The 26838-nt window shown below is 38.2% G+C and overlaps 3 protein-coding genes and 1 long non-coding RNA gene across 8 annotated transcripts in view; 2 read left to right on the top strand and 2 right to left on the bottom strand.

Annotated features, from left to right (window-relative positions):
• The window catches only part of LOC134794165 (proteoglycan 4-like), a 30605-nt gene extending 11788 nt beyond the window's left edge, over positions 1 to 18817 (top strand). For 4 of the 5 annotated variants that reach the window (XM_063765882.1, XM_063765883.1, XM_063765884.1 and 1 more), the window contains 2 exons: positions 3731 to 3848; positions 15642 to 18817. In XM_063765882.1, coding sequence (XP_063621952.1) covers positions 3731 to 3848; positions 15642 to 15730 — 207 coding nt within the window. In that variant the 3' untranslated portion in view covers positions 15731 to 18817. The remainder of the gene's footprint in view (positions 1 to 3730; positions 3849 to 15641) is intronic. The other variant, XR_010144640.1, reaches the window with a different exon arrangement.
• A 37-nt stretch (positions 18818 to 18854) lies between these two features.
• LOC134794170 (bifunctional lysine-specific demethylase and histidyl-hydroxylase NO66) lies at positions 18855 to 20771 on the bottom strand. The gene has a single exon (XM_063765892.1). The coding sequence runs from the start codon at positions 20630 to 20632 to the stop codon at positions 18875 to 18877; it is 1758 nt and encodes a 585-aa protein (XP_063621962.1). The 5' UTR covers positions 20633 to 20771; the 3' UTR covers positions 18855 to 18874.
• A 1842-nt stretch (positions 20772 to 22613) lies between these two features.
• LOC134794516 (uncharacterized) lies at positions 22614 to 23871 on the bottom strand. Its single transcript, XM_063766328.1, has 2 exons — positions 23221 to 23871; positions 22614 to 22898 (listed from the first exon to the last, which is right to left on the bottom strand). Exons 1-2 carry the CDS (start codon positions 23626 to 23628, stop codon positions 22638 to 22640), a joined length of 669 nt encoding a protein of 222 aa, XP_063622398.1. The 5' UTR covers positions 23629 to 23871; the 3' UTR covers positions 22614 to 22637.
• Positions 23872 to 23933: 62 nt separating this feature from the next.
• LOC134794210 (uncharacterized) lies at positions 23934 to 24701 on the top strand. Its single transcript, XR_010144644.1, has 2 exons — positions 23934 to 24235; positions 24644 to 24701. It is a non-coding gene; the product is annotated as an uncharacterized LOC134794210 (long non-coding RNA).
• The last annotated feature ends 2137 nt before the right edge of the window (positions 24702 to 26838 follow it).

Consider the following 26838-nt stretch of genomic DNA (forward strand, 5'->3'; position numbering starts at 1 on the left):
TGAAATGAATCATACACTAAAAAAAATAACTACTACTATCAAACTAAATGACACCGTCATGTCAAGGTAACAAGTCTCATCTTGCCACGACTATTATAATAAACATGATGGTGGATGTAACGTCAAGGTGTCAGTGCAAGTGTCAACTTGGGTGCGTTCACCGCGTTCCTAAATAATACAAATTGCAGAACTAAACTTGTCCAAAATTCGACTAGCTAAAAAAGTCACAAAAATTGCCTCAAGATCGTAAGTCACGCACATGTCACACGAGAAGGCGAAAAGTCACGAAAAATGTGACTTTTGTGACCATCTGGCAACACTGCAGGTGAGTTACAGAAACCGGTATTTGATGCAAATAATAATTATAAAAGCAGATGAAAGGCACTGATTTGTATTGAAATAGATGAATTTATTTTCCTTTAAAATACTTTTTACTGAAGAATTAGACATATATTTCTTTGAAGTTTCCGAAGTGCATGTTACGATGTTAATGCAAGTAAATGAAATATGCCAATGTATTTATATAATTTCAGTGTAACTACTCAGCATTATTTTTTGGGTCGAGGTATAAATTATGTTCTTTATTCATTGTCATTCCACAAAATCATTACATATTAATAACTATCTAATACCTTTAAACGAGCAATTCTTGTTTATATATTTCGGGGATCTCGGAAACAGCTCTAACGATTTCGATGATATTTGTTATATTGGGGTTTTCGGGGGCGATAAAACGATCTAGCTAGGTCTTATCTCTGGGAAAACGCGCATTTTTGAGTTTTTATATGTTTTCCCAGATATTCATTTGATTATATGATATCAAACAAAATTGGTTAACTTTATCCAGGCCTGAATATTCCTTTTTAGTATTTGTGACTAAGGGGCTGTCTATAAATTACGTCATAGATTTTTGACCCCCCCTAAAATCATCCAAAAATCATGCTTCGAATGACCCCGTTTCCTCCTACTTCATGCTACCATCATCCGATGTCCAGACCCCCCCAATTTGAAATGACGTAATTTATGAATATAACCCCGAAGTCATCTAAAAATTGAAATAATTAATTAGAATGAAGACAAAATATTTTTGACGTACTTAAATCATTGGTGATACGTGTATAAATATATTGGACAATTTGGACATGCTGACAGAGTTTCAACGAACGAATGACGGCATGTATAGGTGGTATAAACGCGTTTCATTTTCATGGCAATATATTGCCATTAGCCATTATCCATCTTCCTCTAGCATGCCAAGTAAGAGTAAGACAGTGATAATGCCGGTTAATCGTTATTGTGAAAATGGTGCGCATTTAGACAACCATATAAGGGACCTGTCCGATCGCCGATGAAGAAGCGACAGGAAACGTAGCCAACAAAACCATTAGCTTCATAATTGTATGAAGGGGTGCGAAGCTAAGACTTGCTGATAGACCCCATGCACAGAATAAGTTACAGTACCTACTACCTTACAGAAAGGAAACTTCCTACAAAACCGAAGTTTGACAGCGGTTCAGGGTCGAATCATGCTGTCCCTTTCTAATATATGGCACTATCCCTTTCTGCTATTTAGGGTTGTCAGAAATCAAGCCATTATCTTATCTGTGCTCGTGCACGCAAAGGGACGTCAAGTTGTGTCAACCCTAATAATGCTCGAAGCAATGCTGAGCCGAATTTGCCCGAAGTCAGGAGTTTCGCACCCCTGCCCCATGTTGTAGATAGATATATTGACTGTTCGGTATTCTGACTGCCGTCAAGAACTTTTTTTTCTCATCGTTTCTCGCAAATCGTCGGCAGTAGGACAGGTACAGTCAAGAATTTAATTCCTATACCATTTAGTACCTTGTAACAGTGACAATCAATATGAAAGTCGCTAGAGACCTCACTCAATGACTAACCTCAAAAAGTTGTGGAAGAATCGAGGTATATGCCTTGGTACCAAGGCACGTTTGGTGTGGGCACTGGTATTCTCCATCTTTATGTACGGTGCAGAAACCTGGTGCATCAAAAGCTTGGACAAGAGCAAAATCGATGCTTTCGAGGTGTGGTGTTGGAGGAAGTTGTTAAGTATACCATGGACCGCAATGAGAACAAATGAGTCCATTCTGAGAGAACTCAAAATCACCAAAGGACTCTCAACAATCTGCCAGGAGAGGGCTCTTAGATTCTTTGGGCATATAATGCGGTCGCCACACCGCAGCCTCGAACGTGACATCATACTGGGGCATGTTGAAGGCAAGCGCGCTAGAGGAAGAGCCCCTGCAAGATGGTCGGATTCCATAAAACAAGCATGTGGTTCCATGCAGAGGGCAGCCCACATAGCCCTTGTCCGCGATAAATGGAGGGACATAGTTATTGGTCACGATCCTCAGTCATGAGGGAACGACGAAGAAGAAGAAGAAGAAGAAGAAGAAGAAGAAGAAGAAGAAGAGACCTCATACTATTGTCAATGTGACAAGGTACGAAATGGTACTTACTGAAATTAAATTCCTTGACCCTACTTGAAATTAGGCGCTTTATTCAGACCACGTTGTTTTCGAAGAAATCTTGACTTTTTTAACTGAAAGGCGCCTAAAATAATAAATTGCCGAATAGTATAGTCGTTGTCCTTCTAGTTTTGTAAAGATAGTATTTTAATATTTTTACTAATATTTCTTTGAAGTCTATGCTATGAATAGATTTTATATACATCGAACCAAATACTACCTCCCCACGTAGAGAAGATGTCTTTAAGCAAGCCTACCTTTTACATGTCTCCTTGGGCAATATTTTTAATCAGGCATTATAATGTATAGTGCAGTCGGTTCTTTTTTTCCAAAGGTTAAATGACATTCAGAGTATTTTTTATTTTATACTCGTATGTCATAAGTTAGTATGGGCCATAAGTTACACGATTTTTTATTTCGAAACGAGTTAAAATTGGCTTATTCCCTGAATTTCAGTCGAAAGTCTCTTGGACAACTTTAACGACTTACTACTGAAACATAAATTTCGAAAAATTCTACTTTTATTTTTCCCCAGGATTCCTCAGTTTTAATTATTTTCGATAGAGACATGTGAGATGTAGCTTGCTAATCGAGCATTTCCAAAAGGGGGGTTGCTATGAAGCTCTTGGATGTTTTTTTATTTTTATTTAATCATAATATTTAACTTCAAGTTCATTCACTCTCACCCATCATCGCTTGCTTGTTGTGTTTTTCTACAGTTATAAGTACAAATTCTTTTTTTCTGATGGTTTGCCTTTCCTTTTATATTTTGCTGTTTTATAGAATTTTCCTATATACAGCATGTTCGTATTGCATGGAAAGTCTAAATGAGATATATTTTTAAGAAAAATTATATCAGACAAAAGTAATATAAATGATTCAAAAGGATCAATTTCGTCGAAATTTTAAAAATTAGAGGTTTCTTCATCATGTTCATGTTTTATTAAAACTCTTTATTCCTAGTTATTTTTATTTCAAATTTAAGAAATATAAATAATTAGAGCAAATCATGAACACTGATTGATTTTGAAATATTTTTATAAATTGTTAGCTATGAAATACCATTAAAATAAAATAAACTTAACTACAGAAGAATATACCTACCTAAAAATAGACATAGCTATAAAAGATATATGTATGTACCTACAAAATTCTTTTACATTCCAAGCAGTCCCACCATAAAGTCCAAAAACATTTTTTATTCATGTCTTTTTCAGTACGTATTAAATCTTTGACATTTTCAGACGGCCACGGCGGTAACGGAAAAGGCAAAGGCTAAGACGCCGAAAAGGACGCCGGTCAAACAGAAGGAGACGCCGCCGCCGGCCACGCCCACGAGAGGGAGGCGGTCAATTGTGAAAGGTAAATGCACTATAACGCATGTTTGGTCTTGCCGGAAAAGGCACGACCAGGCGTGGCTCACTCCGCAATTTCGTCGCGTCGCTACAAGTACATGCGCCCCACACCAATTTTGGTGTCTAGCCATAGTAGTTGCCGCGCACCGTTATGGAACGGGCGCCTGCTCGCGCTTGCGCCACCTAGCGGTCATATCTGTCGTAATAGACGCGTTTTGTTAGAGAGTGAACTTTCTGTACCTAAATAGTACTATTATTTATTCTGTGCTACGACTCCGAAAGGGACGCCGGCCAATCAAGAGATGCCGCCGGCCACGCCGACGAGGTGGTGGCGGTCGATTGTGAAAGGTAAAAGTATTGGTACGAACTTGCGTGTCTAAATTTAAAGAATTCAACTCATTTTACGCGACTGCGCTTAAAAAAAATTGAGAGTCTTATATTCTTATATACCAGCTGATGATAGACCGGGAGATAGTGACACATTTTACTGGGTTATTTGTACCAGTATGGCGGTTCGTCAGGGGTCTAAGTACGTAATGAAGGAAAGAAAAATGATGGTCATAGCGCCGCCGGCCCAATCGCGTGGGCGTTAGTCGAATGTGTCGGATAAAATACGAGTGTCGAACGATTTGTTCCACAAAAATCCTCGTATTTTCCGATAGTCCATAAAAAAGAAGTAGGCGGTAGCGTAATGCCATACTTCTCCGGTGTGACTTACAGCCCGCCATACTGAGGCGAACACATTAATTAAAAAAAAAAACAATTCAACCATTTGTGCCAAGCTAATTTTTGCACAGATGATCATCGTCGAGCAGCCATTCATATACATCACCATGCCATACTCTTCGGACGGTTCCAAATGGCCGCCATACCGCCGCAAGGGAGTTAATTTTTTTTTGCTAAACGATTTGTACCAGTATTGCATTTAAATTTTTGGAAAGTATTTGATAAAATGTGACCGTTATTATAATTGCCATACTTATAGTAGGGGGAAAAAGTGCTGCCATACTTGAAAAACTTATTTAATCGACACGTTTCAAAAATACGACTATACAATACGTAAAATATTTTTTTACAGCATGGCATCATGATATTCTGTTTGTTTGGATACAATAGGCCTGTTGCAAGTAACAAAGAATCACGGAAATAATGGTTTCAAAGAAACATATATGTTAATATGATTCTGTTCAGGCATAATAAAAACATGTCTATCGGCTACATAATTCAAATAGCGCGGGAAATCGCCGTGCTTCCGACAACCGCGCGACCGCCACGCCACTCGCCGGTCAGTTCCCTCCGTGGCAGGAAAGGGAAACTATTCGCTACGGAAAACAAAGGACGAACGGCACGTTTTTGCTATGGCGGTGCAGTAAAATTTGTTTTATTGTGAAAATACTTAATGTGAAGGTTCTGTGTGTGTGTATAAGGTGTAAGGAACCTCGGAACATTAAATTGAAGAATCTACAAGAGCGGGGGCTCTGCCCCTGACCACAATTGGAGCCGGCTTCCATCATATCACGAGGCGGTTAGCAACAGGTGACTATTTACTGTGTTATTTGTTTATGTAGTTGATGAGATGTACTTTGCCTGAACATGGGGTAATGTTTAAGTTTCTATAATAAGTTGCAAACATAAAATTGGTCCTAAGAGCGCGGATTATAAATCAACTTTGGTACTAGAAGACGCGTCTTGCGCAAACATGGCGAACGTTTTGATTTAAGGTACTAAGTACATATTCATTATTTATCGGCGGTGAATTCAGTTTTTTGTAGGTAATTATTTAAGATTGTTATTACGTAGGTAATATATAAGTACATAGCTTTCCTTTCGGTGCGTACTTAATTTATAGGTGTTGGTATTGTTATTACGGCGTGTCTGTTGTGTTGTGAAAAGTTTTATGATTCAAGATGGCGCTTAAAAGTTACGAAGTAAAATTTAAAATTGAATGCGAGTGGTTTACGGACACGGTCGCTATGATTAAATCAAAGGATCACTCATCAGGGGTATTGTCGGCTCGAATTCGTAAACTCGAAGACCATTATAAGAATCTATCGGACTCTTATGAGAATTTGTTAACAAAATTAGATGAGGAAACAGACAAGGCACGCGTATCAGTATATGATGAGCAATTTAAGAAGGCTAATCTCTGTTACAATGAACTTGAAGCATTTTCTGTAAAATTACCGAATTCTGATGGTTCACACATGACGACGGAAAGTTCAGTGCATGGCCGTCTGCCTAATATAGATCTACAGAACTATCACGGAGAACCATTCGAATGGTTCGGATTTATTAGTTTGTTCAACTCTCTAATATTGTCCAGAAACGATCTCTCCAAGACGCAAAAATATCACTATTTGTTTAGTCATGTTTATGACGAGCCCCGGACGCTTATACAACACCTGACTATGACGGACGACTCACTAGATACCGCCCTAGAAATTTTAAAGAGTAGATATGATAATAAAAGGATGATGATTGACCGATATCTAGGACGCTTGATTAATTTGCCCGTCTTGACGAATCCGCGAAATCTTCGCGTAGGGTTACTTAATCCCCTATTAGAATGTACCAGGTCCCTAAAAAATTTAGGATTATCTATCGAAGATTACATGCTTGTGTTTATGATGCTTGGGAAGTTACCCACAGAGTTAAGAACTAGATTTGAACAAAAACACGGTGGGTTAAATAATGGATTACCGGAGTTTAAAATTTTTATAACGTTTATTCAAAATGAATGTCATTTCATTGACACTGCTACGGATTATAATTCGGTTACAGCAAAATCTGATGAACGGACTCGAAAGTTAAATACTTATGAGCAACGTAAACAACCCGTCGGGTGCCTATTCTGTAATAATACGAACCACAAGGTATTCGATTGTTTTAAATTTCTAGGCTCAACCCCGGATGAACGGCGTACGTGGGTTAAGACAAAGGGATACTGTTTTAGATGTTTCGGTGGACATTCGGCTATTTCATGCACGCGTAATGTAGCATGTTCCTTTTGCGGCAACGTTGGCCATCATAAATTGATTTGCTTGACCCAAAACGACAAGTTCAATAAAAATAACAAAATAAACAAAAACACGCGTCACGTAGCCGTAGGTATGTTCGATTACAATGGTGAACGCAATACTGATTGTAATGACGATTACGATCACTTCGACAATCGGTCGGTCGACAGATTTGAGAATAACGCCCCGCATTCGGCTTATGGCCGATTTGAGACGAATCGTGAGTACTCGTGCCGTTTTGACTCAAATGACAATCGTTTGACGGCACCGGCGCCGGCGATACAAGATGTACGCGAGAATAACGATATTCATTTCTCGACTTCGCCCACTGTTGGGCAGAATAGAAACGCATAGCAATTAATTGACAGTCATGTCGCTTCATCCGTTCCTAAATTACCGGATAACATATTACTACCTACTGTAATAGTTTATGCACAATCGGCTTACGGTAACTTTGTACCTACACGCGCCTTGTTAGATATTGGCTCGCAATTAACTATAATTAGAAGCGCATTTAGTAATTTACTTTTATTAAAGCGACATAACTGTCATACTTCTGTTTACGGTGTCGGCGGAAAAGGTAGGCTTAATGATCAAATGGTAGTATTGAATTTGAAACCTAAAGGTAATGATAATAAGGTTTTATCTTGTACGGCCATTGTTATGAATATTCCTACAGCCTATGTGTGCAGGTTGGCGAATATAATAAAATTCATAAATAAGGTTCCGATTTCAGACACGGATTTATTACATCTATCAAGGATCGATATTATTATCGGATGTGATATTTTAGGCGAGATTTTAACCGGCGAAATTGTAACGTTAGGGCCAGGTGGGCCATATGCGTTAAATACGATTTTCGACTATGCGGTTTTCGGTCCATTAAATAGTGGTATTTCGGCTCAGAACCTGGTTTCGCATAACATGGTTCATGAAAATTCGGTTTCATTCGGTTCGGCTTCGGTTAATATGTTTAACTCGGTTAAAGAAAATTTAGTTTTAGTCGGTTCTGATTCGGTTAGTGATAATTCGGCTTTATTTGATTCGGTCTCAGTGAATACGTCTGTTAATGACAATTCGGTTTTATTCGGTTTAAATTCGATTCATAAGTACAATACGGTTGTAAATAATAATACGGATGCTGATAATATTTTGTTTTCGGGAAGCGCACTTGTCGAAGCGGTTGAAAGGTTTTGGTCTTCGGAAGAACCACCTATGATGAAAATTAAGGACCCCATGAATATTGAATGTGAGAATCTATTTATTGAAACGACAAATCGGGGGTCTGATGGAAAATACACGGTACGTCTGCCACTTATACCTACACATCCTCGATTAGGCGATTCTAGACAAATGGCTTATCGGAGATTTCAAGCTTTAGAACGTCGGTTTAAAGTTCAGCCTGTATTCCGGGACAAATATGTGGAATTTATGACGGAATATATACAAATGGGACATATGAATAAGTCAGACTTTTGTGACTATACGGATGAACACTATTTCCTAGCTCATCATGGAGTTTTTAAATCTGGTGACAAATCAAAAATTCGTGTGGTATTTGATGGAAGTGGAAAAACGTCGAACGGTGTTTCTCTAAATGACTGTTTATACGCTGGTGAAAAACTGCAGAACGATATAGTTGATATAATTTTGAACTTTAGATACCATAAATTCGTGTTCACCACGGACGTAAAAATGATGTTTAGGCAAACATGGATACACCCCGTTGATCGAAAATATCAACTAATATTATGGAGAGAAAATAGTTCGTTACCTTTGACAGTATACGAGCTTACCACTAATACATACGGCTTGAAGTCAAGCCCGTATGTCTCGAACCGCTGTTTGCAACAATTAGCAAATGACGGAGAAGCAGATTTTCCCCGAGCGACTAAAATTCTACGTTACAATAGTTTTGTTGACGATTTGAACGGTGGAGGTGATTCTTTAGAGGAGGCTTTAAGCGTGCGTGACGAGCTTATTGCCTTGATGAACACTGCGGGTTACAAGCTGCGCAAATGGGCAGCTAACGATGCTCGGTTAATACAAGACTTTCCTCGCGACCATTGTGACATGCCCAACAACTTCGATAAAGATGATCAATACGGATGTATCAAAGTTTTAGGCATACAGTGGGATCCAAAAACTGATTGTTTTACGTATAAGGTCAATGTGCCCGATGAAAAACAACAAGTAACTCGGCGCACTATACTATCATCTACTGCAAAATTATTCGACCCACTCGGGTGGATCAGTCCAGTAATATTTCGGGCTAAACTGCTATTACAAGAGCTACTCAGTAATGGAGATGGCAATAAGGCCGTCGATTGGGATTCTTCCGCCCCTGAAGAACTTGTACAAAAATGGCGTGAGCTCCTCTCGGATCTACCTAACATAACGAGGCTTTCAATACCTCGATGTTTAAAATTACCGGATAGTAAAAACAATACCTACTCACTGCACGGATTCAGTGATGGATCTGCTGTAGGTTATGGTGCTGTAGTTTACTTGCGCACAGTTAGCGGAAGTGGTGAAGTTACTATTAGACTTTTATTAGCAAAATCACGAGTTTCTCCTCTACGGAAAAGAATGACTATTCCTCAATCGGAATTGAACGGTACTTTGCTTTTGACTAACCTTATCAACCATGTATATAACACTCTGCTTAACGAATTGTCTATAGAGATCAATGACGTTATTGGCTGGTGCGATAGCACCATTGTACTTTCTTGGATACGAACACAACCTCACAAATTGCAGGTTTACGAAGGGAATCGTGTATCAAAAATTATAACATCTGAAGTGAAAATTACCTGGAGACATGTTCCAACTGAACAAAACTGTGCAGACGTGGCATCACGTGGTACATCTGCTGCTATCTTGTTGAACCATTCGTTATGGTGGAACCCGACATGGTTAACCGGTAAACCCAGCACTTGGCCAAGTAAAGGACCTGAATTTCCTGAAATATTACTTCCCGGCTTGAAATCTAAATTCGTCACAAATGTTGCAACTAATATAGACGACAAAATTGATATTATTGAGCGATATAGCTCCTTTAAAAAAATTGTAAGTGTTACGGGATTTATACTGCGTTTTCTCCATAATATACGTAACCCTAATTCGCGAATTTCAAAGACTTACCTTACAGTTAACGAACGTAGAAATGCTATTAGAAAACTTATTATTCTAGTTCAAAGAGATGCGTTTAGCGATGAAATAAATTCACTCAACTTAAAAAGTAGGATAAAATCACCCTTAAAAAAGCTAAATCTCTTTTTGGACAGTTTAGGTATTGTCAGGGTCGGTGGTCGCCTCCAACATTCAACTTTGCCATATGATGCCAAGCATCCAATATTGCTCCCGGGTAACAGCTCGTTTGTTAAACGTCTAGTTGAAGATTATCACATCACATTTTGTCATATTGGAGCTAATACGCTTGAGTCAATATTATCACGTAAATACTGGATTCTGGCAGTCAGACGAATAACTCGAAGTGTAACGTTTAAATGCGTTCAGTGTTTCCGAGTTCGTCCACGCTTTACTCAACCACTCATGGCCGATTTACCACCAGATCGTGTTAGGTCTTTGCGTCCATTTCAAGGTGTAGGTACGGACTTTGCAGGACCTTTTAACATTAAGATCAGCACTTTAAGAAATGCTCGAGTAGAAAAATGTTATCTTTGCATATTTGTCTGCTTGGTTACAAAAGCTGTACACTTAGAAGTAGTTTCTGGACTTTCCATAGAAGCTTTTGTAGACTGCTTTACACGCTTTGTTTCGAGACGCGGATTACCATCTCTCGTTAGATCCGATTGTGGCACAAACTACACTGGCACTGATAAATATTTGAAGGACGTTTATGTGTACCTGCGTAATCATAATACAGAGATTAGTCGGGAACTTGCTAAATCTGAAATAACATGGTTATTCAACCCTCCAAGTAGCCCTAATATGGGAGGTCTATTTGAGGCAGCAGTAAAAACAGCTAAAACGCTTATGCGTAGAGTTCTCGGCGAACAAAATCTGACTTTCGAACAGCTTAGTACTTTTTTCACCCGTGCAGAAGCAGTTATGAATTCTAGACCTTTGACGCCCTTAAGTTCGGATCCGAATGATTTTGAAATCCTTACCCCCGGACATTTTTTAATAACAACCTTTGACGGCCTTACCTGAGTATGACTTTGAGGAGACAAATATCGGTCGACTTAATCGTTTTCAATTGTTACAACGCCTCTCGCAACACTTCTGGTCACGCTGGCGTAACGAGTACCTACACACCCTTCAGTTAAGGCATAAATGGACGGATTCGACAGATTCGGTTAAAATCGGAGACCTAGTCCTTATTAAGGAAGATAACTATCCTCCCTTGCAATGGAGACGCGGACGAATAACTAAGTTACTACCGGGCAATGATAACGTAATACGAGTTGTAGAACTTCGTACTCAAAAGGGGACTCTAATGAGGCCCGTTGCTAAATTAGCTAGACTTCCTCTTGATGCTTAAGATCAACCAAGCTCTACTTGGTTCGGGGGGGGAGTGTATGTTCAGGCATAATAAAAACATGTCTATCGGCTACATAATTCAAATAGCGCGGGAAATCGCCGTGCTTCCGACAACCGCGCGACCGCCACGCCACTCGCCGGTCAGTTCCCTCCGTGGCAGGAAAGGGAAACTATTCGCTACGGAAAACAAAGGACGAACGGCACGTTTTTGCTATGGCGGTGCAGTAAAATTTGTTTTATTGTGAAAATACTTAATGTGAAGGTTCTGTGTGTGTGTATAAGGTGTAAGGAACCTCGGAACATTAAATTGAAGAATCTACAAGAGCGGGGGCTCTGCCCCTGACCACAATTGGAGCCGGCTTCCATCATATCACGAGGCGGTTAGCAACAGGTGACTATTTACTGTGTTATTTGTTTATGTAGTTGATGAGATGTACTTTGCCTGAACATGGGGTAATGTTTAAGTTTCTATAATAAGTTGCAAACAGATTCTAAAAAATGGCCCAATCTCAGTATAAACTGAAGGATTATTAATATATTCAATAAAATAAAACTGCAAAATTCTCCAATCGGCCATTATCACTGAAACGCCAATCAGAAGCGTTCTAAACAGTGACGTCATCAATCCATAACATATTCTTGGAGCAACATAGACAACCTCATTGACCGAAATCCATACGTTCTCACCAAAGAGTTCGAAGGTGCAAAAAAATGTTATTTCGCCACTAAACATTTATTACGTCCAAAAAATATTATTACACGATATAAAGGAGATATCTATTTGTTATTATCTAAATAAAATGCTAAATAATACGATATTTCACCAACAAACTTTTTTAATTATTTGGCTGAATGGAACTATCATTGCCATGTTGGCTGTCGTAACTAGAAAAAATTAATAAAAACTTTTTACAAAAAAAAGCAAACCGACTTCAAAAAGGATGAAATAAAATATTATCCTTTTTGAAGTCTATGCGTTACCAACTGATATGTTTGAAGTCGGTGCCAAGCCAAATTTTGAAGCATACCATGATTTTGGTGCGATTCGATAAGGATGTACCTACGTTGGATTGCCTTACACGACGACAATGAACATACTTTCTGTAGGTACAGTCGACGTTAAAGATATGTTTACACTTTTCGCCTTATAACAAAGGTGTAAGGTGCAAAAGTGTAAACATATCTTTGACGTCGATTGTATCTAAGAACACACCTCAGAACACACGATCAAACCTTCTTGGCGCAGTCTGTACCATGTTTGTCGGCACATTAGTGGAAATCTAATGCATTTTTTTTTTCGTCGTATTTTTTAAAGAGCATTTCTTACTAATGCTCGAACAGTCTATAGCACGCAAGTGTGAGATTGGGACTGAGTAATTTCCCGTCCCTTATCCAGAGGACTACATTTCAAAATATAAAACAATTCAAGAAATTTACCTTCTTGCCAAATTTCACCTAAAGCGGTTCAGTTGTTTAGCCATGAAAAGGCGACAAAGAGGCAGACAGAATTACTTACACATTTGTAATAGTTATTAGTACAGTTCTAATGGGATTTATAGCCATAAAGCTGATTATTTTTGACTGGTATTGTTACTACTTGGCTTGGCACCGACTTCAAACATATCAGTTGGTAACGCATAGACTTCAAAAAGGATAATATTTTATTTCATCCTTTTTGAAGTCGGTTTGCTTTTTTTTGTAAAAAGTTTTTATTTTTCCAGTTTTAGTTTTAACGCATTAATAAGAGCGCGACGCATGAATGAAAAACAAGATCATGTTTAACACTAAATTCGTGTACCTATTTCTTTAATAAATATGTAATCTGGAATTTTCTCGAGTCCGTCTGGGAAATTATAATTCCTGTCACTACTACACTAAATCCATCCTCCGCCCCGCCACTGACCCAATCCCTCAACGCCCCGATCACTCAACCTCACAGCGCATCAACCCCTGATCCAGGAACCCCCGACCCTGAACCAGAAATTTTCTCGAGTCCGTCTAGGAAATTATAATTCCTGTCAACTAAATCCATCCGCCCGCCCCGCCACTGACCCAATCACTCAACCTCACAGCACATCAACCCCTGATCCAGGAACCCCTCGATCCTGAACCAGCAACCCTTCAACCGCCATTCCCCGACCCCTTAATCCCTGACCCCTTAACTCCTAACCCTAATCCCCGATCAGTAGCCTTACCAGCTTACCACGAGTTTGACATTGATATATTCGCTAGCATGTTTGTAACTTGCTTCCTATACATCTCGCTCGTACTAACCTTAGTGTGAGCGAGATGCATAAAAAGTTACATTTAGATGCATAAGACGTTAGCGAATGTGTCAATGTCAAACTCGAGGTAAGGCTACAGTTGCAGTACATCAAATTGGTGGTTTTCGGAAGCAAATGCTCGAGTTACTTTAGAAAACCCCGAAATCACTTAACACGTGCCTTTAAAAATTGAGGAGTTCCCTCAATTCCTCATGGATTCCATCATCAGACCAGAACCAAAAATAATACGGAAACCCCTTGGAAATAACTTCTTCCAAACAAAAAAAGAATTACTCAAATCGGATCACAGGTGCCGGAGTAATCGCTGAACATACTTACATTTAAAGAAATCATCATCATTATCATCAAAATAATCATCATCATCAGGTCTACTTCATCAAATTGGTGGTTATCGGGAGAAAATGCTCGAGTTGCTTAAGAAAACGCCCAAAACACCATGCATGTGCCTTTAAAAATTGAGGAGTTCCCTCAATTCCTCATGGATCCCATCATCAGAACAGAACCAAATTAAAATGGGACCAACTCGGAGGTAGCTCCTTTCAAACAAAAAAAGAATTACTCAAATCGGACTACGGATGTCGGAGTAATCGGTGAACGTACATAGAAAAAAAAAAAAAAAAAATAGCCACAACCGAATACAGAACCTCCTCCTTCTATGAAATTGAAGTCGGTTAAAAAGTAAAACCGGCGGTCGGTGATTTTCACTCAAAATTTACATGTATCTAAATAATTCATCTTAAATTGCAACCGTGTGAGAGTTTTTGTGTAAAATGAGTTATTGTGATTGTAATGTATTTATCATCCCTAATTGTAATATATGGTGTTGAATTAACAATATCATTCGGATTCAAGGGAAATTCGTAACTGTAAGTATGTAAACAATGTCTACCACCCTACCACCAACCAAATGGCGACGTCACAAATGTCGTGCGAGTCGTTTTCGCGCGAGTTTTAAACTAGCTATAATAAAATGCAATTATTTATGTTAAATCTCATGAGTATAGCTGAAATATTGTGTTTTTCGGAACCAATACAAGTGTAGCGACAATAATAAAAGGGATTTCAAAATTTGTCATCAGGCCTATTATACCTAAAAAAAATTATTCCAGATTATAACTACGGGGCGGACGACTGTGAGACTTAAGCCAAGACATAAAAAAAAAAAATTTTTTGACGATTTGTACCAGTATGGCATTTGGATTTTTGGAAATTATATGATGCAATGTGACCATTATTATATTTGCCATACTTCTAATAGGGGGAAAAAGGGCCACCATACTTGAAATTAAAAAAAAATATTGTACACATTTGCCACTTCCTACAGGTATGGCATCATGAGATTTCCATTTATGATCACACAGAAAGTGTTGAAAAAAAATTTCAAGATGGTACAAATCGTTTAGCAAAAAAAAAATTAACTCCCTTGCGGCGGGTATGGCGGCCATTTGGAACCGTCCGAAGAGTATGGCATGGTGATGTATATGAATGGCTGCTCGACGATGATCATCTGTGCAAAAATTAGCTTGGCACAAATGATTGAATTGTTTTTTTTTTTAATTAATGTGTTCTCCTCAGTATGGCGGGCTGTAAGTCACACCGGAGAAGTATGGCATTACGCTACCGCCTACTTCTTTTTTATGGACTATCGGAAAATACGAGGATTTTTGTGGAACAAATCGTTCGACACTCGTATTTTATCCGACACGTTCGACTAACGCCCACGCGATTGGGCCGCCGGTACCAGCGCTATGACCATCATTTTTCTTTCCTTCATTACGTACTTAGACCCCTGACGAACCGCCATACTGGTACAAATGACCCAGTAAAATGTGTCACTATCTCCCGGTCTATGAGCCCATTCCACGAGCGTAGCCGATAACATGCGAAAAACCATATGCAGCGAAAAGCGACTACGAACAGAGAACCCGCCTAGCGGGTCGCTGACAGTGGATGCGTTAATGTTCGTGTTTCTAATTAAACCCTTTTCCACAGACACCAAACCCTCCCCAATCGTGCCCACGCCGTCAACGTCGACCGGCAAGACCACACGCACGCCGCGGAAGCCCCCCGCGAAGAAATAATACGAGACGCACCGCGGCGCCACACTGCGCGTGACCGCACGCCGAGCGCGGTGAGGACCTCTAGTGAATATTAAAACCGCTTTTACAGGTCCATTTTCACAAAAATGGAATGAGGACTTAATCTAAGATAATTGTTTTCAAATGAAACATTAATGTAATGGTGAATTTTAATGTTATACCTCCTCTATGTCATCAGAATGTATCACGATGTAGCAAAAATGAAATGTGAAATTGTGAATGAACTGTTCTTATTTGGACGAAGCAACATGTGATAATGTCTCACGCCATTTCATGGTTTTATGTAAATTAGTATAACGATCAACAAACACCTAAAGTAGACCAGACTTAACACATTCACTGCCAGCGCGACCTATGGGCTACGTTTCTAGCCGATATCACGCTTTTCTTAGCTTTTCGGTAGGTATGAAGTGGAAAAACCACTTTGTAACCAAAATCGCCTACGAACTAGATCCCGCCTGGCAGTGAATGTGTTATAGACGCCATTTAATCGATTATGAGACAAAACTGGTAGATTATGTTATTAGACCGTAGTCTGCAGAGATTTTGACAGCACACGCAGTGCAGGTGTTATTTTAAACGTCAAACTTCTATTAAATTATGACGTATAAATAACACTGGCACTGCGTGTCTTTTCAAAATCTCTGCAGATTTTTCTTGGTCTAACTCTAAGTTGATATGTACTTGTACCATCAGCTGCAAAAGTGCATGGCGAATTCATTCATAAATTCTCCATGCAATTTCGCAGCTCACTATCGCGTCTTATTCTAATTGTTCTATCAGACTAGTCTTCAAATATACAAGTGTATAGCGGTTTTTATCGTCACAAAAGACTCACTGTAGTTGTCAATTTTCTCTACTCTTCTCGTTTTAATGCAATAATTGAAGCCAGTTGAGTAGACAAATGTTATCAAACGTATCGTCCTCGTGGTAAGGTCGTAACATTGTGTCTTAGAAGATATTTATTTTTACAACATGGACTTGCATAATAATGTTTTACGTTTATATTGTTTTTTTTTTATTGTAACTGGACTTTATTCGCAACATGCATTTTGACAGATGGTTTAATCATGTTCCAAATTGGAATAATATTGCTAATATAATATATCTTTTAATGTTCTCTTGTTTTGTACTTATAGGTGTAAGGAAATCCGTTAGATGTGCACCTGAAATCATCTCTCGTCATTGTAAATGATAAATATTATATAACGCCACAGACAAATCATCCTCCAGACTGAGCATAGTCGCGCTACCCCCTCTGCCACGCATACGGTAATTTTACTCCATGTTCGAGTCGAAAGTGTCTTTGTGTGACGTCCGTGTCTTTGAACGGATCAATCACGGCACGGGATTTCGCTCACCTCGTCCCGCGCACCCCCGCATTTTTGGCATCATCGGTTGCATGAAATAATTGCTCTAAACTCGGTCTAGAGGATTCCTAGTCTATGTAGAACACTGTCAAAATGCCATTCTGTGAACATTTAGTCATAAATTGTATGCCTATTTCAAAGGAACTAGGCATGAAAATAATTGGCTGACTCAAGAGAATCCATATTATTTTACCTATCTAAAATGGGATGGATCCTTTAACCTTTTGACCGTCAAAGACTTCAACTGACGCGCTCAGCTCAATATTAACCTTCCTGAATGCCGACAAGGTTCGCGATGACGCGAAGCATCCTTTATGGCATATCTATGAGTTGTTTTTATTTTATTGAATTATTGATGATGAAGTACAGTAATCGTGAAGCACAAGAATGATCAGGAATATTGTTATATTATAGGGAAATGCTAAGTGGAGGTAAATTATAATTATGTAATTACTTTTATACACTTTTGTGTGTCAGGGGCCTACTAGTGTAAAATGCCCGGTAAAGATTAACCCGTGTCAACGAAAGGCCAAGTTATTTCTTTTCAATAAGTGACTCTAAGAATCGTGTTTCTTTGTAACAATAAAATATGGGAAATCTAGAATTCACTTTAATTTTATTATACTAACTTTTACTAACGTATATGTAACAATTTTAGTATTCACTGTAAATATTATACAATTAACATGAATGTTAACAGTCTAATTTTGCTCTTCTGGATCCCATGCTGGGGGACGATTGTCTCCTCTAGCTATAGGCAATAGATTTAAAGGTTTTTTATAAGGCTAGGATAAAATTTGGAATTTTGCTAGTGTATTGATATTAGGATATGGTACTCGATAATTTCGAAGTTTTGTATAAAATCAGTACAAAGAACTAAAAAGTAATCAGAATGTAACACATTTGATTTGTAATAAGAATATATTTTGATACTATTGGTTTACTTTTATCGTAATGTGCTGTCGTGAATTGAGGGTAGTTGTCGTTTTAACTGCAATGAGACCGAAAGGAAATGGATTGTAAGAATTAAGGTTTCTAATAGTGGCTGGCAGATCCTCAAGTCTACAGAGTAAATGTGTATCTGTTTGGACCAAGCATAATACATTGCAATAATTACATAATACATTGCATACATTAAAATACATTGAATCAATGTACAGCTGAATACTAAATGTTATGCCACTGCCTGTTTCGAAACTTCTTCAATTGTAAAAATAGATAATTTGATCTATTTTTAGTTTTATACAATTTAGTTTTAATGAAAACATTCTCCCGACTTTGTTACATCACACTTGTGAGTTGATGACTTAAGGTTGTTTTGGCCGGCGGGCGCGCGCCGCACTGCATTTTGTTGAATGTTTCCATAAGTCTTATGTTGTTATTATACGTCAGACCCGAGTTAAGGGCGTGCGAGTGTGTGTGTTAGAAAAATTAAGTACCTACATTTTAGATGGTATTTCTAAATAGGTTAATTAAAGAGAGGATTAAGCTTAGGATACAAATTTGTGTGTGAATTTTCTGTTTATAACGTACCAAGTGGGAAATGTTTGCACCAGTCCTGTGGTACATAGTTGTAAACATATTTTAGCGTTTTATACAAAAAATATATCAGTTTGAGAGTACTATTGTAACAGAAAGTCCACAAATTACAAAATTTATATGCAATTCAGAATTAAATATAATAATTTAAGAGACAGAAGTGTTTTAATTCAACCCAATAAATAATACAAGAAGTGAAATTCATGACATAATTTATTTAATCGTCTTCAATGGTTTCTAACGGGTATTCAGTCATAACCAGTCCTCGCCCCCACAGGGCATCTGCTATATTCAACTTGTCAGAATCATTAGGTATGTCTAGATTTTCTACTGCCACATATTCAGGATATGACGTGATCAGTGTCTCAATCGCGGGTGCCATGTCCTCTTCAATCTCGAGATATGGTAGCTCATTAGCATGGTACTCCAAAGAATTCTCAGTGTAATAATACAATCTAATATTCTCCTCCTCGGAAACCATTCTTAATATATTTTTACGCAGCAGCCTGATTTTAGTATCAAGACTAATCTCAACCCTGTTAGTGACTTTTCCATCATCAACCATGACATCAGTGTCTCCATAAACAGTGACAGCTTTTTCTAAATCAGTTAAAACAGGGGGAAGAGCATCATGCTGGTAGTTCTTATTCATTTGATCCACAGCTTCATCAATTGGCAGATGATCTTTTATTTTATCAAACAGGGATACAATTAGTTTCTGAATTTCTTTTCTTCTTGGTGTTTTGAGATCAGAGTTAACAAGCCCAAAGTTATCATAAATATCAAAAGGCAGGCCTCTTCTCAGCTCTACATTTTCATTGACAGCAAGATGCAGGGCTGCTGGAATCATTTTCTCAAATAAGTCTGCCCAAGAATGTTTCTGATACATACTGACTGTTATGTGAAGAGAGTGCTCTCCATCTATGGTGATTCCTTGATGAATAAAGCCCCTAGGGAAGTAGAGCATATCTCCAGCTTCCAAAGTTACCTCCATTATTGGTTGACCTATTTCCTCCTGCTCAAAATTCTTTGAAGATACTCTTGGCAAAATTTCATTGTCTGAGAGCGGCTTGTAAATGCGCCAGTGTTTTTTCCCTTCAACTTGTAGTATGAAAGCTTCTATATCATCATAATGTGGGGCAAAACCTTGGCTGTCGGGAGGGGTTAAATAAGCATTGGCACCAACAAATGAATTAAAGAACTCTTGCAGTGTAGCATTGAGTAAATGCAATTTTGGCATGTAAGTTTGTGGATTTAACAGTCTGATGCTGCAGCCATTTAGATAAAAATCCCAGACGAGATGTGGGTGAGCCCTGCCTTCTGGGTTATGAGTTTCTCTCTTCCCATCAACATAGGATGTAACATCAATGTTTTTAGTAAACTGAATGTGTTCATTACGAAGCATATCATCAATGAAAGGAGTTGACATGATTTCTTTGTAGTATGCAGGTTTATTCCTAGCGATGTGTAGTGGTTTCTTCTCCCAGATTTCATTAAGGAATTGGTCTGGGTTATATGGTGTGATCATCCACTTGAATACCTTTAGTCCTTCCTCCGCGCTATCGGTCACGACTGGTGTGAAATCGAACGAGCCATCATTACTGCAGTTACTACAATCACTGCAATCTGATTGGTTGGATACACCACTGATGGAAGTATTAAATTGCTGACTCACATTAAATGCTGGTACAAGTTCTGGAACATCCTCTATATCCTCTTCACTACTGCTTTTCTTACTTTTTAAACTTTTCTTGTCCTCTTTATTTTTCTTATTATGCAAGTTTATCTTAACTAGTTCTTCGACATTTTTTGTCTTCTTCTTTTTGTGGCTTTTCTTCTTTACAATGTTTTTTGATTCTTTTAACTTCTTTTGTCTACGTTTTAGTTTCTGGGCTACATTTTTGGGTTTTGATTTTTGATCCGGTTTTCGGTTAGCGCTGTAGATCGTAAAAGCTGATACCGGCGACTCTTCCATTGTGTTACTGTTAGAGGACAATTACTTTTAGGAAAAACTATACTGTGCTCGTATTCACTATGTTAATATATCACAAAACTTCATTAAAACAAAAAATCTTGAATACGGCAGTGAACATGCTAAACCATGGCCAAACCAAGGCGATGTTTTTGAGGTTAATATATTAAATTAAATAAAAGTTGCGTTTCGTTTTTGTTCAATGTGAACCTTATATGTCAAATCAAATGGTCGCATTGGCTTTAGGCAACAAAACGTTTATGACTGCCAACAAAGTTTCCGATCAAGGTGACCTTGCTGGTTTCCAACCATGTAGAAGCCTAGACGGTCACCGGCGGTGGTTTGCCATTGCCACAAAAAGGTTAGGGTGACTCATGGTCTAATAAAACATGGTCTTCTATTCCCAGAGTGACACGAGCCTACGTCACAATAACATTGCCACTTTATTTCAACATAACATATTGTTACATGGGTACATTATACCTATGGTTAATAAGTTAAAATATTTCTTTATAATTTTATAATTTTCATTTATATGTATTTTATCTTAAATTTTACAATAACACGTCATTTTTAATTATTCGTTAGCAATATCTTCCGATTCACGAAAGAAATTTCAGACGTTCGGGTAATTCTGTTTACATTATTGGCAACACAGGATAGCACTGTCACATTTGACAATTCGGATCTAGATAACTTCATGCCCTGACCGTCATCCTTGTCGAACGCGTGTTAATTGTTATTTCCTTCTCGCTCAGTGTCAGCAGTCGCAGTGTTTTCCAAACTTTTCACGTCGTAAGCTTGGTAATTAATGTGTAACTGTGAATTAGTTTTTCAAACGTATCTCTTGTATAGATAAATAAAGTTTAATTTAATACATTAGATTTGTTTTACTATGTTTCTACATGAATAACTTAAAATTAATGCCGTTAAAATAATTTTCACCGTTGATTAAAATTCTCCCACATTTTAAAGTTTGAGAACCTGTAAACAGCATGATGACGTAGGCCCGTGTCAGTTAGGTCATACGCGAATCTTGGAATAGAGTACCAGGCGGAGTATATTATTATACCATGGGGTGACTGGCCCATCCGACGTTTAGTTTAGACACAATGGAAATGGTCACCAAGAGAGGGCGTTTGGTTTGTAAAATATGGAAGATATTTCGATTAGTTGAAATTACCCATCAGTCCAGTGTTGTCACATTTACCAATTTTTAGGTAGATCTACCTATTTTACCTGCGTCCTACCTATCTACCACCTTCGACGTCAAATCTACCTATTTTTATCAAAATATTACGGTATAAGCAATTTTCCTCCATGCGTGTAACAAAACGTTACTTACGCGGCAAATTTGAAAAATGTAGGCGCAAAGGGATATCGTCTCATAGAAAATTTGAATTTCGTGCCTTTTTCTTCTGACAAGATTTGCTTGTTCATAAATATTTTTAATACATTTTTAATAATTGTACTCTGACAAGCTAGCGTTTCAGTAGAAAAATGGGGCAAATTTAAAAATATAATCAAGAAGGATCGATATTTCATACAAATTTTGAATTTAGCGCCTTTTTTTCTGACTAAAGCTAAGTAGGTAGATCTACCTATTTTTCATTTTAAATTCTACCTATTTCTACCAATTTTTGCATCGTGGTAACTTAGACAAAATTGTATGTGACAACACTGCATCAGTCGAAAATGTCGAAATTGTCCCCCTGCACCTAAAAACGATTAAGCTTTAGGATTTGCAATAGGTATTATTAAATTATGCGTGACATTTTTATTAATTGCTAGGTCCTTAAATATTTTTATTTATTTTAAAATTTAAATCAGGCACTAATAAGGCCCATATTACAATAATCTATAATTTACCTTATAATTTATAAACTAAAATACATAAAACTTAAAACTAAACACTATTTTAGCGATAACTAGAAGTCAATGCACAAGAGCTTATTGTAATTGTAAGTGATAGGAGTTTCATAAAGTGTAGGTAAGTACTTGTGTCGGGCTATGAAGGTTGTGGTGCTTGTGGTGAAGTTTCATTTATTTTTACAGAGTGCCGGTGTAGCATTCCTAATTGACCCTCTAGAATTATATCAGCGAATGCTTTCTTAGCATAAAGTTGTTGAGTCCGCTCCATTTTTCGAAGATCTGAAGCGCATGCCATAGCCCAATGATAAAATTCATCCCTGACTTCAATTACATTTGAATATTCTTGATCTGATGGTTCATCTGTCTTTAATTTTTTAACTTTTTTAGCTGAACTTTCCTGGAAAAAAGTAGGTTACTCTATTAAGTTAGTATTATTAATTCTTTCAGCAAGTAAATGAGAAGGAGCTCAGAGGGTCTAGTGGGAAAATCGGCTTAAAATTATTAAGGAAAAGTGATAGTGAACCAGGTAACAAAATTTCGATTTTCGAGGTTGGCCCTCAGACATTGACCCTGTAACACCTTTGAGGAATACTAAAGACACTTAATAATCAGGTATCTGTAATATCTGTTCTTGATGCCAATCAAGTGAGCGGGCAGTTGTGTACAGTACAAGAAATAAATCTATAGGTAGATCAAACTAAATACCAGTATTTATTTACCTCGATGTCTGTTAATTCTTCATCATCTATGGTAAAACTTTGAGCATCCAATATAGAATTTTCGCATAAATGTTCTGATGATTCCTCATCATACAGGAAATCCAGTTCGTTAAAGTACCATAGTGATGGTGTATATGATTCTCCTGCAGCTATAGCATTAAGGTACTTCTTGAATTCTTTGCGATAATTTGTACGAAGAACATTAAATTTCTTCGTTACGTCTTCTCTTGTCGCGTCGGGAAACATTTCTCTGTATTTAGATAACAAAACAGCATATGCCTTTTTCTTTCTTTCTCGGTCATAATAAACTTTGCTTTTTACATTCCACAGAGATGGTAAACAGCGGTATAGCTTAATACACTCTTTGATAAATTCTCTCTCTTTTAATTTTGCCGCCTTTGTCGCCATATAAAATACCCGTGAAGTACTTCTAACAAAGGCACTTCATAATTGTGCAATAACATACAATTACTGTATACAAACTGCACAGGATTAAAATAGTTATGGTATGGCACAAATTTTAAATAGCACAATATAATAGAAGCAGTCACAGCTTAATCTGTAATTAACGTCGTAAGTTGTTAATTACATCGAAAAATCCTAAATTAACATTGCACAATTTTATTAACCGAATGAAAAAGTTAACTGTCAGTGTCAAGCATGTGTCAAGTGTCAAGTGACAAACAAATGACGTTGACGTTTCCAACTTCTTGCCTTTTTAGGGTTCCGTAGCCAAATGACAAAAAACGGAACCGTTATGGATTCGTCATGTCTGTCTGACTGTCCGTCCGTATGTCACAGCCACTTTTTTCCGAAACTATAAGAACTATACTGTTGAAACTTGGTAAGTAGATGTATTCTGTGAACCGCATTAAGATTTTCACACAAAAAATAGAATAAAAAGCATAAATTTTGGGGGTTCCCCATACTTGGAACTGAAACTCAAAAATTTTTTTTTTCATCACACCCATACGTGTGGGGTATCTATGGATAGGTCTTCAAAAATGATATTGAGGTTTCTCATCATCATCATCATCATATCAGCCAGAGGACGTCCACTGCTGGACATAGGCCTCCCCCAAAGAGTGCCACAATGACCGGTCTTGCGCCACCCGTATCCAGCGGACTCCCGCGACCTTTACCAGGTCGTCAGTCCACCTTGTGGGGGGTCTACCCACGTTGCGCCTTCCGGTACGTGGTCGCCACTCGAGAACCTTTCCGCCCCAACGGCCATCGGTTCTACGGGCAATGTGCCCCGCCCACTGCCACTTAAGTTTAGCGATTCGGAGGGCTATATCGGTTACTTTGGTTCTGCTGCGGATGGCCTCATTTCTGATGCGATCACGCAGAGAGACTCCAAGCATAGCCCTCTCCATTGCCCTTTGGGTGACTTTGAGCCTTCTTATGAGGCACACAGATTGAGGTTTCTAATATCATTTTTTTCTAAACTGAATAGTTTGCGCGAGAGACACTTACAAAGTGGTAAACTGTGTGTCCCTCCCCCTGTAACTTCTAAAATAAGAGAATGATAAAACCAAAATAAATATATGATGTACATTACCATGCAAACTTCCACTGAAAATTGGTTTGCACGAGATCTAGTAAGTAGTTTTTTTTATACGTCATAAATCGTAAACCGCAATTTTATTATAGTCAGTCCATGAAAAGTCTGCAGCGGATTTGATAGCCCACGCAGTGTACGTGTTATTTTAAACGTCAAACTTCTATGAAATTATGACGTATAAATGACACTTGCACTGCGTGGGCTATCAAATCCGCTGCAAACTTTTCTTGGTCCGACTCTATGTTACTTGCTGCTACGGAACCCTTCATGGGCGAGTTCGACTCGCACTTGGCCGCTTTTTTTCAATGACCGGTGCGTTTAGTTATGTTGCAAAGGCTATAGTCGGACTTTCATACATTTGCGACCTTTGATTGTAGAGAATGGATTTTTTTGTGGTAAGCACCCCTAATGGCGTCTATTATTTTGCCCAAGTTTAAGCTTCTTATGTTTGACAGTTTCTGACTTATGTCACTTATACGATTTTCAGAAAATAATGATTTTCTCATAAACTACCCACACCATTTTTTTTGAAATTATTTGTTCATATCCTATTAACTAAGACCCATCTTTACAGAAAATATTAATATCACTTGTTTAAAAAAATGAAGGAAATAAAAGGAATCGAAAAGTTCAATTTTTTTTTATGTGTTACGAGCTAGCGACACCTACAGTTTTTGTTCATGTTCATAGAGTGGTTGATATTCTTGTCTATTATTATTATTCTCTTTATTCATTTCTCATCTTAAGTTAGGTTATTTATATTATGAATATAAAAGTAAAATATAAAAACACTTACAAAACAATAAAAATTAATATAAACACATTATAAAAAACCTAACCTAGGGTGCCGCCAGCAGCGGGGCAGGGCCCAAGCTACCGGTGGTCAGGGCCGCAGAGAGAGGAACCGGCGGACTATCCGCGCCGTGTCCAAGATCACCGCCTTCTGCATCTGACCCTTGATCCAACCACCTAGCGAGAGTCTCTCAAGATGTTGGTCGAGACTCTTCGCTATTAGACCGTTCACTGAAACGACTATCGGGACAATGATCGTCGAATCAACATCCCACATGGCGGTTATCTCGTGAGCCAAATCTAGGTACTTACTGGACTTGTCCTTCTCGGCTTTCACGAGATTCTCATCATGGGGGATGGTGATGTCAACGAGCACGGCCCGACGTTGCGATCGATCTATTATCACGATGTCAGGCTTATTGGCTACAATAGTTCTGTCAGTGATGATAGATCGATCCCAATAGAGCGTGGCACGACCATTCTCGAGAACAGGCGCAGGTAAGTACTTGTAGTACGGTACTTCGCGGTCCACAAGGCCGTATAGAAGAGCAAGTTGCTGGTGAATAATCCTGGCTACGAGATTATGTCTGTGCAAGTACTCGCCGTTAGCAAGATGAGAACAACCAGAAATGATATGCCTGAGTGACAATTATTATTATTATTAAGCCTTTCCTTAAATTACAAATATTTTCAATTGTGTTTGGTTGAATATGTAGTTGAAGTTGTCTCAGTAAGTTAAGGCCCCTGTCCGGGTATAGGCCTCCTCCAGTGATCTCCAGATTTTACGGTCTCCTGCTTTGTTTTGCCAGTCTTTTCCTGCTGTTTTTTCTATGTCTCCAACCCACCGTTCCCGGGGGCGCCCTTTATTTCTATAGTTAACTGGGCCAGACCATGTAGTAACCTTTTTAGTCCATCTATCCTTTGGTGCACGTGCCACATGGCCGGCCCACATCCACTTCAGGTGCAAGGAGTGCTGTACAGCATCTATTATATTTGTTTGTTTTCGAATGTCTTTACATTTTTTCCTTTCCCTTAGTTTGATATTAAGTATGCTCCTTTCCATTGACCGTTGGCATGTTTGTACTTTTCTTTTTATTCTGTTGTCAAATGTCCAAGTTTGTGAGGCATAAGTTAAGCTGGGTAATATACATGAGTCTATAACTTTTTTCTTTAGTTTAACTGGCATTTTTGATTTAAGAATCTCTTTGTATCCCCAGAATTTTCTCCAAGTTATATTTATTCTTCTTTCTACTTCGTCTAAA

This window comes from Cydia splendana, chromosome 10 (genome assembly GCF_910591565.1).
Source record: "Cydia splendana chromosome 10, ilCydSple1.2, whole genome shotgun sequence".
Classification (NCBI taxonomy): domain Eukaryota; kingdom Metazoa; phylum Arthropoda; class Insecta; order Lepidoptera; family Tortricidae; genus Cydia; species Cydia splendana.

Bases quoted from the DNA above. Each gene is read 5' to 3' on its own strand.
- LOC134794516 (XM_063766328.1), bottom strand. From the start codon at position 23,628: ATGGCGACAAAGGCGGCAAAATTAAAAGAGAGAGAATTTATCAAAGAG. The intron at 22,899-23,220 runs GTAAATAAATAC...ACTTTTTTCCAG, and splicing joins AAGAATTAACAGACATCGAG to GAAAGTTCAGCTAAAAAAGT.
- LOC134794170 (XM_063765892.1), bottom strand. From the start codon at position 20,632: ATGGAAGAGTCGCCGGTATCAGCTTTTACGATCTACAGCGCTAACCGA.